The sequence below is a fragment of the Erythrolamprus reginae genome, chromosome 1 (genome assembly GCF_031021105.1).
Source record: "Erythrolamprus reginae isolate rEryReg1 chromosome 1, rEryReg1.hap1, whole genome shotgun sequence".
NCBI lineage: Eukaryota > Metazoa > Chordata > Lepidosauria > Squamata > Dipsadidae > Erythrolamprus > Erythrolamprus reginae.
The window spans coordinates 194,695,665-194,713,641 of NC_091950.1; the positions used below are offsets into that span (position 1 = coordinate 194,695,665).

The window sequence follows — 17,977 nt, forward strand, 5'->3', positions numbered from 1 at the left end:
TATCGTTTAAAGCAATTTATTAAAGAATGACACATCTAGTGAAAAAACAGTGAACAAATTTTATCATTTTTGTGAAATTAAACTTCAAACATATGTTTTAAAAGGCCACAATTGAGAAAAAAATGTAAACACAAAAAAGTAAATATATAATGGCTATTATGTACAATTACAATAGTCATTTCTTTGAATCTTCAGATATTAGATATACAGGTTTTTGAGGTCCCAGCTGTAAGCATTTTCATGAAGACACTAAAATTCAGCTTTCTGATACAAAGGTTTTGTCGTTCATGAGACGTGAAGTCTTAAAAGGAATTCATGTCTACATAAGTAACTTCAAGGGAGTTAAATCTGCAGAGATCAGAAACCATGCTCCTGGCTACTGAAATATGCAATTTTAAAAAAAAGTTGGTAATGTTTCATAAGATCCAGTAATATATATCTTTAAGACATAATTCCTCTTTTCTCAGTATAACATGATTGTAAACTAGTACTGCTCTAACTGTATAATCGAAGGCATGTCCAATCTCCAACCCAAAAACCAAACACAGCTTATGATGGGTCCTCAACTGGTCTTTAAGTCTATCACAAAGAATAAATGGAAACAAGATTTTTCCCATCACTGCAAACCTTTAAAATAACTGCAAAACTGGAGTGCATGTAATGAAGTGTATGAGTAAATAGATGAATGATGCTCAACATGATTGATAAATATTGCCACTCTGCTGAGCAATTTTTGCAAGCTAGTGATTTATATTTGGCATTTTGGAGGAGGGATCTTAAGGTTTTTTGGTATGGGTGTTTTTCATTCTGGCAGTTCCTGAGTTGAGGAATATAAATGTGATTGTAGGACAAGTACTGTATTTGTGAATCAAAGAGAATGGAAAAGCAGACAATTGGGAAAGCTGTTGAAACTCAATTGTGTTGAACACCAAGTGACAGGTGCAAAAGAAAGCGCAGTGTAGAAAGCAGAAGGCAGAACATGTGAATTGTGGGAAGGGAAGGGCTGGAAGAGTGGAAATGCTGGAAATGGGAAGACATTATCAATGTGACAAACGTTGATGCACATTATTATCACCTCTTGTCACTGTATAACACGTTACAAGTTAACTGCTGCCATGCAGATATAGAACTGCATGTGGAAGCAGAGTGGGACTTAATAACTTCAATAAGGGGCTTGCTTGCCACTACTGTCATAGCTCCAGTGGAAGGGGAAAATATCAGCTCATTGAAAAAACTGCAGCTTGGGAAAAGTTACAACTCTTTATGTCAGCCCTTCAAGGGAGGCCAGGTCAGGAAAGCCACAAGAAATACTAAAACTCTGTTGCTGTAGACTATACTGGAATAACAAAAACTTGGAAGCCTGAGAATGTTTCCCTTCCTCTCCCTTATACCAAAGACTCTCAAAGTCTTCAGTCTTTTTGTGTCACTTTATTTTCCTGGATCTCACTTTCTACTAATGGCACATTTCTCTCCCTCCCACCACCACCCCAAGGTCATCTCTTCGCTATTCTATACTCTGTCTCTGATTATGACCTGTCATTATGGCGGTGAAGGGCTTGCATGTGACTACTTCATGCTTCAGTGAGTTCATCATATACAAGCCAAGGAATTAGGGAAGTTTCCCTTCTCCCAATTGCATGGGAGTGTATTTTCTGGAGTCAAATTGGAGGACTGCTGGACACTATAGGGGGGATGCAGCATGGACAGTCCAGTACGCCATCCCAGTAGGAAAAATGGAGATGTCCACACATCTCCGCGTCCCCAAGGTGTGCACCCGTGTGCCTGCACGAGATTTGGCTTCTGTGTATGAGCTGATTTTTGGTGGTGTTTTTGCTTCCGCATATGCGCGGAAGCAAAGAAACCACCCAAAACCTCTGAAATCTCACCTGCGCGAATGTCCTCGCATGAGATTTCGCTTCTTGCACAGAAGTCAAATCTTGTGCCAGCGTGCCCACCCACATCGGTCACCAGGAGCACACCAGGACTGCCGGCGATGGGGAGCCCTTCACCAGTGCTGGATGTTTGAATTTGGCTTTACAGTAGGAAGTTTGGCATAATAGAAAGGTCAACTGGCTGAAGTGACCATAGGTCAGTTGGTGTACCCATCTGCCTGTTAGATGAATAGATGAAGAGGCAGGCCTAGCTTGGTGACTTGTCTTCTAATGGAAGCTGGAGGACAACAACACTAATCTTCAGGCATACTCTGGAGTTGTTTTGTTTCACTGGGCTTGGAGGGATTGAATTATTTGCATGCTGGGTTGCTTTATGAATATGGATATCAATCTGACTTTTTAAGAAACGAGTTGATTTATTCAGAGTTGGATTTTCAATCTACAGTACTTTTAATGTTATTAAAAATATGAAGTTACGGTTTACGTTTTGCTTTGTGGTTTCACTGTGAAATATCTAGTCATTTTGACAAGGCAAAATATTAACCCTGTAAGGAACAAATAAGGGTAGAAAATTGAGCTGGACTTCCTATTCCCAATGCATTGTAGTCTTATTAAACAAATTCCTTCCCTCAACACACACTGCACTCTTCTGTAGGTTGGCCTTGAGCCAGATTTCCCCATCCCTGTACAAAACAATATTTGAAAAACGAGGCAACGGATTTGAGGCTGCTTTTGGGGAACAGCTGCTTGCAGAGTAATGGCTATTTTGGTACAGAGGATTCATCAAACACTACAGAGCTGCAGGCTGTGTGTCTCATCCCCTGCTCACGGCTTTTGATTTTCCTGATTCTAGATTTCCAAAATAAATAAACAAAAACATCATAATAGGTTTAAGTTAAATTTTCTTTATAATATATAATTATAAATGAAGAGGTTGTGATATGACTTTTAAAAAAGCCTCAATAATTTGAAAATCGTTCAATTTTAAGACAGCGACAGCTTACATATATATAGATATATATATAAATATGCCCATGTTCATTCTTTTTCCCCATTTCAAGGTTATTTCCTCCCAGCCATGATTTTTAAATACTGTAACGCATTGTGGGCCGAATCATTGTGGGCGTTGCTCCAGGAGATTCCAGTCCCATGGGAAACTATGATTGGATTGGTTGTAAGTTCTACGAGGCTCTGGAATTGTCCATTCACACTCAACTCCTCTGAAATTACAGACACAAATGGTGATAAGTAGAAATCATTATCTTTTATCAAACAAAACATGGGTAAATTCTCCTTCCGAAATGTTCTGAACAGATCACCAGGTCATCAGAGATGTCTTATTCTGAAGATTGATGTAGAAACTATATATTTTTAATGAGGATGGAGGCTCATTCTCAGAGCTTGCTATCAATGACAGACACCATTATTATCTGTACATGTTTCTATATAAGTTTCTATACATGTATCTGTACATATTTCTCATGATGACCCCCTTGAGCCTCAAGATGAACTAATGTAATGTTCTTCAAACTAGCTACAGAACAGTATCTGAGCCTTAAAAAACATAGCCAAAATATATAGAAACCAATTCTCTCCTTGTGACAAGTATCCAGACCAAATTTGGAAAAATAATGTCAGAGTACACATCATCTGAAATTACTTTTTCTGCCCTAGCAGTTTTTTTAAAAGAAATATAAAGGGAAGGAATGCATACTACATAGTTCTCCAGGCCTTACCTATGTTCAAATATTTTATATTAAAACCTTGCTCCTCTGCAATTTCTCCAAGGAGCTGAATATAGTCTGTATTGGGAATACTGAGGGAGCTTATCTTCAACATAGCCATTTTTTCGCCAGAAGAGTTCCTTAAGCTATCCCAGGTGCATCCCAAATTTTGCATTTGTTCTTTTCCCTGAAACAAATGAAGAGGATTTAGATTTTGTTGCATATTTTAATATTGCTTGGTATTTAGTCATGTAATCAATATTTTTAAAATCCTGAGAACCTATGATGCAATGCTTTGTTTTAATAAGAAAACATAATAGTGCAATGACTACACCTGTCTGTAACTTTTTAAAGCAGCCAAATTATGTTCTAAGATGATAAGGCTAATAAGGGAAAGTTTTCATTGCATAGGATCTTGGAGATACAGTAGGTTTGCAGTTTTAATGATTGGTGGAAGGTGCTGCTGTATTCATATTCCTGGTAGTGCCCCTTCTGAACTGAATTCAAAACACTGCACAAGACTAACAAGATGCCAATCCAAACAGTTCTTACAGGTACTATGGGCTAATCATCAGTTCCAGCTAGTGGCAGATTGAAGGAAAGTTAGCTGTAGCAGCAACACCAGAGGAATTATCTAGCCAATTTGGTGAAAAAGTAAAAACTCTGACAGGTTTGGTGGATTTTCCTAAAAACTGCACAGTTATTTCAAGGGTTGTGTTTTAAGAACTTGCCTTTAAATAAATTTAAACCAAATATCAAATCTATTTGATTTACAGAATAGAATTTAGGCAAAGCTATTATTGAATAGTGAAAATCCTTTTATTGTGGCTACCTTGAGGCCAAGAACAGAAATTGATAACCTATAACCTCCAGAGACTTCCAAATACGGTTACCTATTTAAATAGAAGTACAGTAGTACCTCGTAATACGAACCCCTCACCATACGAACTTTCCGAGATACGAACCCGGGGTTCGGAATTTTTTTGCCTCTTCTTATGAACTTTTTCCACCTTATGAACCCGCCATCTGATAGCCGAACCCGGAAGTTCGGCAAAAGTTCGGGTTCGGGTGGCCGCCAAGAAGCTCCGCCGCCCGGCTGTCACCTTTTGAAACGGCCGGGGGCTTCTCGGCGGCCACCCGAACCCAAACTTTTGCCGAATTTCATAAGGCGGAAAAAGGTTGTAAGAAGAGGCAAAAAATTTCCGAACCCCGGGTTCGTATCTTCCTGGCCAGCTGAAACGTGGACTCCAGGAAGGACGTCTTCATGATGTCAAAGCTCCACCCATGGAATTCCCTATTGGGATTCCCCACCTCCGTTTGAGCCTCCCGACCGGCCAACAGCTCCACAGTTCTTTTGCAAAGCTGACAGCCGGGCAGCGGGGATTCTCTGCATCCTCCTGAACCTGAACGCCGAACCCGAACTTTTGCCGAACTTCCGGGTTCGGCATTTGGGAGAACGCTGAGAAGCGCCCGGCTGTTTCAAAAGGTGACAGCCGGGCGGTGGCGTTTTTGCGGGGGGGTTTTCTTGTACGCATTAATTGATTTTACATTGTTTCCTATGGGAAACATTGTTTCGGTTTATGAACTTTTCGCCTTACGAACCTCCTCCGGGAACCAATTAAGTTCGTAAGATGAGGTATTACTGTAATTTATGAACAGAGAACAATTATACCATATATGTAAATAATATCCAATTGAGCTTTTTATCCTGGCTGTAGACTCTTGTCTTTCAGTAATAGGGACCCTGGCTGGCCACTTAAAAGATCCTAAGCCTGAGAAAGATTGTACATGGATTCCATAGTAATGATAGGTTAAAGGTTCCTTTCAAATGAGCCAGTTCACACTGGATTCACATTAAAATGTAACCATGCTTATCCCCATTAGGACAGTTAGTAGCCTTTTTTCATGGTCTATTTCCTGAGTGAGAGAGTTTTCCTAATGGGGGAACATTTTGCTGTTTGGCAGTTCTAATCCTGAGATACCAGATAAAGTGAAAATAGAATACAAATCTAATAACATAGTCTAACTTTTAAGAAAAATGCCCATGCGTTTTTAAAGTTGTGTTCACTTTTAAATGTGCAGTTCCACCCTTGTTTTTTAAACTTTTTACTCTGCCTTTCCTGGGATAATGAGATAAAGAAATCCAGAATTTTGATTTCTCAAACAGCTGTCCAATACACTACACAATTGTTGAAGCAAATAAGAGTTCTCATACAATTTATGACATGGCAGGATGCTCTTTTTTTTTAAACAAAAAATCACTGATTAATAGTATTTCTAAAATATTTCTTTGGACACCAAAACTGAATTTCTATCATTCTCACTAAGGGGAGGGGAGGCTGGCTGAAATTTTCCCATTTTTTAAACTTTCATTGTAATATTATAAATCATGGTACACAGTGTTATTTCAAATCAAAACTCAGCACACTAATAGATAATATGATTAGGTATTATTAACATTCTATTATTTTTTTAAAAACCTGAAATTAAAACGTCTTACATTTTCAGAAAAGCAATGAACAAATAGGACAAAGTAAAAATCATGTTGTGTTTTAATTAGCATTTCCACCAGACTAGGCAGTAGTGGTGAAGACCTATTTTAAAGATAACAGCCATTTTTTCCAGCACCTGAAAACATTGCTTTCTCCAGTGCTTCAAGAAGGTAGCCAAATACAAGGGACGACAACATTCTTGATGTGGAGAAGAACTGCAGATTATCAAAACGTCTGTTGCTGTCAAAATAATATGTACTGTAATTGATACCAAATATTAATGCAGCTCATCATGGATGCCAAATAGATATGTGAGGTTTATTTGAATACTTACATAAAAAATCCTTATCTCTGTTGAGAAAATGAAAAGGAGCTGCAAGTGTAATTAGTATTCATTTATTTAGTGTATGTCGGTGTTCTATTAGCTGGGAGACTTTGCCATTTGGCTGCCTAAGTAATTATATGGAGGGATATAATTGTATCTTTTCACCCATATAAAAAGTTCTTGGGTAGGGAAGCCAAACCAAGAAAGGGGCTGCCAGAAAATAGAAAAAGTAGGACCCACAGGTGTTTACAATGGGGTTCCAGTGACTATAACTCAAAGAACTCATAAGATTTGATTGTATCCCTTAAATCCACTCCAAGCATTGCCACCAAACTGTCCCAAGTAACAAACATAAGAAAATTATTCAATGCATGGGGAAACTGCTATATTACTTGAGCTTGATTAATTTTAATATGATGTATTTTCCTGCCCATACATCTTTTTCTGTCCTAGCACTGCGTACAACTGGTAGTGCAGCCAGCCCTTGGCTTGCCAACCAAGGGCCAGGAGGGAAGGCTTCGTCTGAAAAGAATTGTACAAATAATCCTAGTTTTTGGAGGGAACTGTAGGTTTCAACTCAATGCTTGCTTATTCAAAACTAAATTAAATAATAATGGAAAAGTGAGGGAGATCCCACAGATGAAAATATTAAGGAAAAGAAAAAAACCTGAATACTTTTTGACCTGGGATTTATTTTATCAATGGCTAGGTGACAAAAACAGGAGTTAGAAACAGGGAAAGATATGGAAAGGATCAATGATATAAGGGAGGTACAGTGGTACCTCATCTTACGAACGCCTCTTCTAACGAACTTTTCAAGATACGAACCCGGTGTTTAAGATTTTTTTGCCTCTTCTTCCGAACTATTTTCACCTTACGAACCCAAGCAGCTGCTGCTGGGATGAAGGGGTTTCTTTTTTTTCCCCTTTTTTGAAGAAAGAAAAGGGAGGGGCAGCTTGGAGTAGGAAACATTTTGCAGAGAACAACGTGCTTGCACAGGAACTGAAAGGGTGTCTTTTTAAGAAAGAAAAGGGAGGAGGGAGGGGCAGCTTGGGGGAGGAAATTTTTTGCAGAGAACAACATGCTTGCAAAGGAACTGAAACGGTGTCTTTTGAAGAAAGAAAAGGGAGGGGCGCCCCCCTTGCCTCTCTTCCTTCCCACTCACCCTTTAGCCTAGCCTTGCTTCTTCCACCTGCCCCCTTTAGCTGCTCCTCCCTGCCCTCTGTTCGCCTCCCTTCTAAAGTATGGGATTTTCCTGAAGGATTTGCAGGCATTATTTGCTTTTACATTGATTCCTATGGGAAACATTGTTTCATCTTACGAACTTTTCACCTTACGAACCTCCTCCTGGAACCAATTAAGTTTGTATGATGAGGTACCACTGTATATTAAAATGGTTAAATAAAAAACATTGTCATTATCATCATCGTATTTCCACAAAAATACGACGTACTAAAAATAAGGCCTGGTTTTTGGGCTGGGCGTAAATATACACCCTCCCCTCCAAAGTAAACCCTAGGGTTGAACGTGGCCAGCATAAATTGCAGCCCTTCCCTTCTCCAATCAGCTAATGGCAGCTGGGTCACTTAATCAGGACCTGCAGATCAGCAGAGCTGATTGGGAGTTGCCTCTCTGTTCTATCTCTCCCCAGTGTTCTTGGCGCTTCCCCATCTCCCATCCATCCATCCCCCTTGCCTGCAAACTCCCACCCCTCTCGCAAGAGAGCAACTGCCCAGCACCTCTTGCCACATAGTGCCCATTGAGTTGACAAAACCCCCTCCACCTGGCCAGAGCGCCTCACTCCGACCAAGCGGTAACAGGCTACCACTCTGGGAATACACTTCCCACGCTAGGATTCCAGCTCTATGCGGGGCTGCGGCTTCCTTTGCTCTTCTCTGCCTCTATACTCCGGCTTCAAGAAGACACGTAGCAGGTAACTGACCCAACTGGCCTCTCCTCTGCTTCCAATGGCTTCCAGCCAGAGTTTGTTTCTTACAGCCCACCCTGCGCCAACTCTCGCCATACCTGCCAACCCCCACATTGTGTCCCACCACAAGACATGCAGCACTGGCAGCTCCGTCACGTCACTTGGCCAGTCTGTGTAGGGAAACATCTTGCGCAGTAGAGAAAAACTCGCAAGGGTGAGCAATTTACTCGCATTCACAAGAGGTTTTTCTTTACTGCACTATATGTTTTCCTGCACAGACTGGCCGAGAGACGTGCCAGACGGTGAGATGAGCATCTTGTGGCCTGGCCTACCCCATTCACCCCCCCAATAATAAAGCCATGGTCATATTTTGTGGGTCAAAAGAAAATAAGACCCTGTCTTATTTTTTGGGAAAGACATTTTTTATTTTTTATTATTATTATTATTATTATTATTATTATTATTATTATTATTATTATTATTATTATTTGCATCTCATGGCCCGGCTCACCCCATTCACCCCCACAATAATAAAGCCATGGTCATATTTTGTGGGTCAAAAGAAAATAAGACCCTGTCTTATTTTGGGGGAAACACATTATTATTATTATTATTATTAATTATTGTTATTATTATTATCGTTATTATTATTATTAACATCATCATCATCACTAATGTAATGAACACTGTTGAAAAAAAACTTTTTTTAAAAAAAAAGAAATAAATTATAAATATATCAATGGAAGTTATTCCCAAACTATTTTGTATAAAAATGTCATCCTTTACATATAAGGAACAGAGACAGAAGATGGTTATTATTAGGAATGAAGAAGACATTAATAAAGTTCAGTGGTGAAGGAGGTACTTTCCATTCAATTTAATGAATTACTTACTAAAGAAATTGTGATATTATCCTGACAAAAACTGTGGAACTTTCCAAGTAATTTCTCAGCAGCATTTCTCTTTGCTAATTTTTTAGATGTTCCCATACCTAGATAATGAAGAGAAGATAAAATTATTGAAGTAGACAAAAGAACTATGGTGGATTACATGAGACAATTACATTCCAGAGTCAGATAGGATTACTTGTGCATGGGGCATGCACAACCCTTTCTAGAGCCACAAATTTGAATTTCTCTTTGTATCTACTTTGTTCTGCATTTACTAACTTTAGAAATAGGCATCAATCACTAACTCCTGTCCTCTCACATCCCTTCCAGCTACTGTCAGTACTGATTCATCAAATCACTGTATGGATGAGAATGCAGAATAGTATGGAAGAATATAAGGAAGAGAGAGATGCTTCTGGCTCCGTATGAACCAGGCTTGCTAACTTGGCTGAGGCTTCATTTGAACCTGCCTTATCATAGCAGGCTGACAACTTAATTGCAATTTGAAAGTAAAGGCTCTACGGGAAAAAGAGTAGCAAGTGCAGCTGATAAAATATAAAGTTTTAGTTGACTGCATCCATTCAGTCGTATAAAAATGTTACAAGGATAAAGGCCCGTGTTTTAAATAAACTCTACACAGATGAATTGCACCAATACATAAATAAATCATATCAAATCCTAATTTCTACTCTGTTTTATGGACTTAGAGACAGAGGCCAATTGAAAAAGAGAGCAATAATGTGCTGCAAAATAGCAAGGCAAATTAATGACAGAATGCTAAGCTGCTGTGGATAACCTCTCGCCAAATGGTGATAAACTCCAGTATCTGTTTGAGAGCAATGGTGATCAAGCAGAATTTCGCTACATTCCTGATCATTTTCTTGTGGTATATATAGAAATAAGACATAGGTACCCTGCCTATCTGATTAGATTGTAGGAAGACAGGAGGAGGTGCATAAGCTTTATGCACTAAGTACAGAAGAGGGAACAGGGAAATAAGACACGTACTGCTAACATAAATAAAAGCTCTCTAAGAGCGTTGTGAAATCTTCCATCAAAATACTATAATTTTAAATTACTTTTATCAAGCAAACCTTTATCAATATTTCAAAATAAGAGAAAGAAAAGAATTCAGTTTAGAATGTTCAGGAGGGTAACATATCAGTGTTTTGATGTTCGATTGTACTGAAACACAACCAATATTATTAAACAAGTGCCCTGATTTTATTTATTAGACCAATTAATTTTTCCCTGAGTAAGAGGAGAGGAGGAGACTTCTAGGTTCTTGATTCACTAGCATTTCATATAATAGGAAATAAGTGCCTGCAATCCTTCCCCAACCCCTTCCTCTTCTTCTAGCTTCAAAACATGTACTTGATTCAAGGGGCAAAAACACAGTAGAAGTAATTTTACAGATCAGATACTAGTTTCTTTATATATATATGTCACATGTTTTTTTGCTGAATTTGAAAATTAAGGGAGACTAGGATAGATCTATTTCGGCCTTATTTTGGCCTCATCAGCTAGCCATACCCACTGGGACTTGAACCTGCAACCTTTGCCTTGTAAGGCAGAGAATTATCCTCTAGGCTACAGTATCCAATCCCTTCAGCTCTGCACCAGGGAAGGGTTACATATTTTTGTGTCGAATCACCCTGGTGTATCGAAGGAACATCACAACTCCTTATTTGCCTTATTTGGGTTGGGCCAAGAGGCAAAAAAGGAGCTGTGATGTTCAATACACCAGGGTGATTCAACACAAAAATATGTAACCCTTCCCTGGTGCAGAGCTGAAGGGATTGGATACTGTAGCCTAGAGGTTAATTCTCTGCCTTACAAGGCAAAGGTTGCAGGTTCAAGTCCCAGTGAGGGTATGGCTAGCTGATGAGGCCAAAATAAGGCCGACATAGATCTATCTTAGTCTCCCTTAATTTTAAAATTCCAGCTAAAAAAACATTTGACACATACAGAATATAGTTGTCGGCTATAAATAAATTAACTGCCTATATATATATTTAAAGCATATATATATAGACAAGGGACCTTAGTCTTTCCAGTGTACGGGCATTGTTATGCATAAAAATGTCCTGGTAAATCTTTTTTTTTTAAATCACTATTTCTCCTTGCCTTATTGTATGTGCAGCTATGTGTCCAGAAGTGCATTTAATTCAAAACATACATAACCAGGCTTCCAGAATGAAATATCTGACAAGGCCGTTTATTAAACAAAATTATATAAATACGAGAAAGTCTGAAACAAGAGAAACAATCAATTCTTCATCATTTTTAATCAAGACATCTTGTAAAAAAATCATGTACCTGTTTCTACAAATGTCTCGATTCTGCAAGTCATTGCAAACTCTCTCTTATGAGGTGGCCCAGTCTCCTGAGCCACTGTATATTCGGGTAATCTCCAACCCTTCCTCATAGCCAATTCCTTGAAGGGGGTGGGGGAGAGAAAAGCACATAGAAAATGTTTTAGATGCAGATTAAAAAACAAATCCCTGCACTTCAGAGATTTCCTCATCTAGCACAGGAAACAAACCACAGTACAGTAAATCCTATGTTCAACAGACCTGACTTTGAACCTAATGGTTAAAATAGTGGATTTCTCAGTTATTTGGGGAAGTAGTCTACACCAGGGGTCTCCAACCCCCAGACCGTGGACTAGGACCAGGCTGCGGCATGCCAGAAATGCGTCTCACAACAAACGTAGCCCCTTCCATGGGATGCAGGCAGTGCATGAAACTATGTGCTTTCAATCCCCAGATTAATGCTCCATAGAATCCCTTCTTTAGTAACATAGCAATTAGAGCCAAAAGATTCCTTCAATAGTTACTAACGCTGAGGATGAGATTGCTAATAGTAAATCCAAAACTTTCACAAGATCACGTTGGGGCCCAAAACTGTCCATATACAGCCAGTGTTCTATCACTTGTTCAACCAAAATAGAACCAAACAGAACAAAAACTTTATTGTGTCACTTTAGATGTACACTAATAGAAACACATTAAAATGAAATATATTATTATTATTATTATTATTATTATTATTATTATTATTATTATTATTATTATTATTTATTGGATTTGTATGCCGCCCCTCTCCGGAGACTCGGGGCGGCTAACAGCAATAATAAGGTAGCGTACAATAATAATCCAATACTAAAAACAATTAAAAACCCATTAATATAAAAACCAAACATACATACAGACATACCATGCATAAAATTGTAAAGGCCTAGGGGGAAAGAGTATCTCAATTCCCCCATGCCTGGTGGCAGAGGTGGGTTTTAAGTAGCTTACGAAAGGCAAGGAAGGTGGGGGCAATTCTAATTTCTGAGGGGAGTTGGTTCCAGAGGGCCGGGGCCACCACAGAGAAGGCTTCCCCTGGGTCCTGCCAAGCGGTATTGTTTAGTTGACAGGACCTGAAGAAGACCCACTCTGTGGGACCTAACTGGTTGCTGGGATTCGTGCATATATATATTTATGGTTGCAGTATGCCAAGGTCATGAGATCATTTACAATCTTTCCAGCTGGTTTCTGACAAAGTCCATTCACTTAACAACCATGGGGAAAAATGATTGTCAAATTGGGTGTGACTCACTTAACAACTATCTTTACTGGTCCTAACTGTGGTCATAAACCAAGGACTACCTCTATCAGTAGTATTATCCCCTCCCTTGCCTATTTTGTTATCAGAAACTTTCGCTTTATGTTGCTTTCTTTCCTGAAGATGATGTGAACAGTCTCTTTCCTCATTCACACAACCTGTTCCCGAATACCTGCATTAGTCTGCCATCAAAAAATTTAACCAAAAAAGGGGAGGAGGGGTTGTAAACCTGATTTTTTTTAACCATAATTTAGGATTCTTTGAACTTCTTAAAAAACAAAGATATAATACATAACAGAACAAATTAGTGTTAAGGTCATTGTAACTCACTTGCAACAATCCAATCGGATTGGTCTGATTCTGTGCTTGATTGAGAGGTTCGGGGATTACATGGTCTGGCATAGAAATACTAAAATGAACATAGTAAACTTAAAATGGACACTTTAGACATTATTTCTGGTACTATTATACACATATAATAATGCCAAATGTACTGGATTTTTCACAGGAATTGTTATCTCATTTCCCCCCTATTTTTTCATAATGTGATAAGTAGATCTGAAGTAAGCAATGTTGGAGTCATAAAACCAGTAAAGAGGGATATCCATCCTCTTTAATATTCACTTTTTACTTTCTGATGCCCTTTTTTCTCTTTCCTTCTTTGATATCTCTTTCTAAGCATAATAGCTTTCTACTGGTCTCAGACAATACTAATTATGAAAATAAATTTCACAGTAATTATGAAATTCCTACCTATTAATGCCTAACCAGATTTTCTTGAAATTTCATCTACTTTTCTAAAGATAAATGCCATAAATGTGATAAAAATTCTGAAAAGATCTAAAATTCCAGAAAATATTTCAGTGGATTATCTCACTCCTAACAAAGATAGATGAGATGCTATTACTTAGTACAGTGGTACCTCTACTTACGAACTTAATTTGTTCCGTGACCAGGTTCGTAAGTAGAAAATTTGTAAGAAGAAGCAATTTTTCCCATAGGAATCAATGTAAAAGCAAATAATGTGTGTGATTGGGGAAATCACTGGGAGAGTGGAGGCCCTATTTCCTCCCAGGAGATTCCTAGAGAGGCCCCACAGAGGCTTCTCCCTGGCTTCTCCGTCCCTGATTCCTCCCAGGAGATTCCTAGAGAGGCCCCCGGAGACTTCTCCCTGCCTTTTCCAGTGAGTTTCAGAGGCTTGGGTTTGTAAGTGGAAAATGATTCTTGAGAAGAGGCAAAAAAATCTTGAACACCCAGTTCTTATCTAGAAAAGTTCATAGGTAGAGGCGTTCTTAGGTAGAGGTTCCACTGTAATTGTTTCTTCCAATACTTTTTGAAACATGGCTAGCATAAAGCCCAGAGGCTGTCCTCACTTTTAACTCAGGTGAACTGGCTAACTCCCTGCTTAATGTTATTACATCAAAATGCTCAACATCAAACTCACCAGACATTTGGACTGTTTTTCAAAATATTCAGTGCAGCTTCAGCAGCTCTTTGTCTTGCCATCTTTTTGCTGGAACCTGCTCCTGAAGCAATTAGAAACAAAAGTATTTTTCTGTTCAAAGCAGAATAACAATAAAGATCTCAACATCTGAATTTCAAACATCTCTTCGTGGGATTCCCCAGCTCCTTTTGTGCCTCTCTCCCAGCCTCCCGGCCGGCCGACAGCTCCCCGATGTTCGCCTTCCTCTGCCACCACCAGCGCCCAGCTCCTCCTCCTCTTCTCAGCAGATGACAGCCGGGCAGTGGCTTTCGCAGTGTTTGGCACGAACGTCGGACCGGAGCACAAAATTTTTAAAAAATTCGGGTTCAGTATGCCGAACACCACAAAATTTGTGCGGATTCGGTTCACCCAACACTACTTAAGAACAAATTATTGTATCAGCAAAAATGATATAATATAAACTTGTATAAACTGGAGCATTCTTACCCTCCCTCCCATTTTGATACTATAATCCTGAACCATTATATTTGCTTTCATGGCTGCACAACATGTGGCTTTCTAAATTTTGCTAAAGAACAACTTTTATTAATTCCATCCAGCAAGACCAATTCCATGACTGAAATTCAGTAGCATCTGTTATTTTGGACCCACTTTGGAGCCACAATTTATGCGGAAGCAATATACTAAACAGAAGAAACACTTCATTCTTTTTCAAAGAAACAAATACTACCTGCAATGAATCAAAGAAATGAATTTTAATACATTGCATTTTCACAAACCTGTTGCACTGATGTCACCTATGGTGACTTTATAGGTGAAAATGGGCATGTGTACTTCTCCTTCGGCTTTTTCAAATTGATATTCAGGATTAAGGTGAGTTTTTGTGCCATATTCAAGCAACAGCTGAATCGGTGTTTTGTTTGGTTTGGCTGCAATAATATCCTCCAAGCTGTTCATCAAATGATTTATAAATAAGTGAGAAAATAAAAAAATATTTAAGAAATTACTGATTTTTCTTTTGAAAATATATTGCTCTATTTTTCATTCATGGTATTTAGTATTTAGATTAGAACCCAGAATATATGCTTCTATGATAATGCTTTTTATTACCGTAATTACAAATGTATACAATGGAAAAATAGGAAGGAATATCATTTTGTCATTTAACTTGGTAAATATCAGCTGCATTTGGATATAATCACAGAAGTATGAGAAGAGAAAGTGCGGATTAGCTGTAATGTTCAAAGACAGCTTAATTTGTTTAGCCCATTTTTGAACTACCCATTGTCCTTCAAAGAGCTGCAATGTGCAAGGCACATATCTGTATCTATATCAGGCATGTCAAACTCGCATTTTTACAGCATCGTCACGTGACATATCAGGGTTTTCCCCCTATTTGCTAAACCAGGTAAGATCAGCGCATGACACATCCAGCCCGCAAGTTTGACAGCCCTGATCTACACTATATGCTAAATAACCTTTTGTTATCAACACTGGAAATTATGCAAGACTCATCAGAAATAGACATCACATTTCTTAAACAATTTTAAAAATTAAAATTTGCTTTGAATGGCCTTTAAAAATTTTAACAATAGCTTTTTACACACAAACATACCACCTATTAATCATGCATTACATTTTGTATATTGTTATTTAAAAGTAAATCTCAAATCAGTAGTGGTACTTCTCTAGTAAGTTGCACAAAACAATTCCACAGGAACAGGAAAAGGACAAAACTCTTTCCCTAAGACAGTGTTTTTCAACCAGTGTGCCGTGAGACATGGTCAGGTATGCCATGGGGAAATTAGAGAATGTTACAAAACCCGCCTAAGGCCGTGCTTTCTTAACAACTCCCCTCAAGTGGGAGTGGCAGCTGGCATGTCCAACCACTTTTCAGAAAGGGGGAGTGAAAGGCCGAGCCTCAGGAAAAGGGAGACGTGGGATTCCGGAGGTGTGCGTGATTGACAGGAGCGCAGCTCAATAGGCGTGCGGTGGTCCCCTCAGCTTTCCCACTCCTCTCCAATCATGGGTGGGGGGTGGAACAATGGGAGGAAAAGATGAAAGCAGGAAAATGGCAGCGGCGTTGGCAGCAGCGGCGGCTTTCATGGTGGCGGCTTGCGGCAGGGCACGGTGCCAACAGCCTGCTTCCCCACGCTGCTCCTACTTGCGATTCTTTCATCCCTGCGTGAGTACTGGGCGGCTGTGGAGCTGGGGGGGACAACCGAGGGGAGCGCAGATGGAAGGAGAGGCTACTTCCTCCTTGGAGAACCGCCGCCCTCTTAGCCAGACCCAGTGTGTGCTGGAGGTCATCTTTTTAAAGAGCTCAAATCTCTATATACACCATCAAAACAGACAGAACCAAGGCCCCTGCACCCAGCTGACACTATATGTATAATATGTACTGTGTTAGAGTATCATTTTGTGTCAATTTGGTTGGTGGTGTGCCCCAGGATTTTGCAGCTCAAAAAAGGTTGAAAATCACTGCCCTAAGAAACAACCACCAGTTTCCTTCACCCATTGTGCTTTTTATTATTTAGCTTTTTATCCTGATTTTTTTTAAAAAAATTAATTTGCTCCTAATAGTTGTAAATAAAGTATGACATGGTACACTTTCATTCTCCAAAGACAACTTTGTTTTTTCAGAAACTGTCAATTAGCTTATGAGTAAAATATTTAAAACAATTTTTAATGATTTAATCATAAACAAAATGGCAGTTTTAGGGGTCTCAACCTTGCATCTGTTCAGCTGAAGCACTTATGCCTGTATAAGAAAAGATGCTCTGACATCTTAAAAATGTTTGGGTAATTCAGGAGAAAAATGCATTCAGCCATGGAAGAATTCTGTGCACGGAAGCTGCATGTATCTTACACACAGGTAGCTTATTCTCCAGAGAATAGAAAGACAATTTCACGTGCCAAAGAGGATTGCCTGTTCACCCTCAATGGAAATTTGTAGATGATACAAGTCACTGGTTTCATTTGAGACAACAATTATAGCCGCAAATAGATGTGAATTTGAATAACTGGCCTTGTGTTGCAGCTGGAACAATCTGAAACTTAACATGCTCAAAACTGTAGAGATGAGAGTGGATTTTAGGAGCCCTTCTATTCTATCCCCTCTTACTGTATCATGCAGGCAATACAATATCGACAGTAGCATCCATCAAGTTTTGTGTTCCATAATCTTCCAAATCTCTCCAACTTTAAATGGACACCTAACATTAGAACCATAATAAAAAAAGGTACAACAAAGAATGTTCTTCCTCCATCAACTCAGGAAGTTCAGGCTGGCCCAGGAGCTGTTGTTACAGTTCTACAGAGGAATTATTGAGTCTGTCATTTTTCTACTTCTATAACTGTCTAATCTGGTACAGCAACCAAACAGGAAAAGAAAAAAGAAAAAGTGCAGAGAAGAGGGACAAAGATGATTAGGGAACTGGAGGCTAAAAGATATGAAGAACTGGGCATAGCTAGTTTAATGAAAAGAAGGACCAGGAGAGACAAGATAGCAGTCTTCCAATATCTTAGGGGTTGCCACAAAGAAGGAGTCAACCTATTCTCTAAAGCAGTGTTTCCCAACCTTGGCAATTTGAAGATAGCTGGACTTCAACTCCCAGAGTTGGAGTTGAAGTCTAAATATCTTCAAGTTGCTAAGGTTGGGAAACACTGCT

General features: G+C 39.1%; 1 protein-coding gene across 1 annotated transcript in view; it reads right to left on the reverse strand.

Annotated features, from left to right (window-relative positions):
• PRKRA (protein activator of interferon induced protein kinase EIF2AK2) overlaps positions 1-17,977 on the reverse strand; it is a 21,002-nt gene continuing 3,025 nt past the window's right edge. Inside the window, exons 2-8 of the mRNA XM_070731841.1 lie at positions 15,086-15,255; positions 14,307-14,388; positions 13,193-13,271; positions 11,570-11,687; positions 9,254-9,351; positions 3,629-3,803; positions 1-3,112 (exon numbers count right to left, since the gene is read on the reverse strand). Of these exons, the coding sequence (XP_070587942.1) occupies positions 2,955-3,112; positions 3,629-3,803; positions 9,254-9,351; positions 11,570-11,687; positions 13,193-13,271; positions 14,307-14,388; positions 15,086-15,255 (880 nt within the window). The 3' untranslated portion in view covers positions 1-2,954. The remainder of the gene's footprint in view (positions 3,113-3,628; positions 3,804-9,253; positions 9,352-11,569; positions 11,688-13,192; positions 13,272-14,306; positions 14,389-15,085; positions 15,256-17,977) is intronic.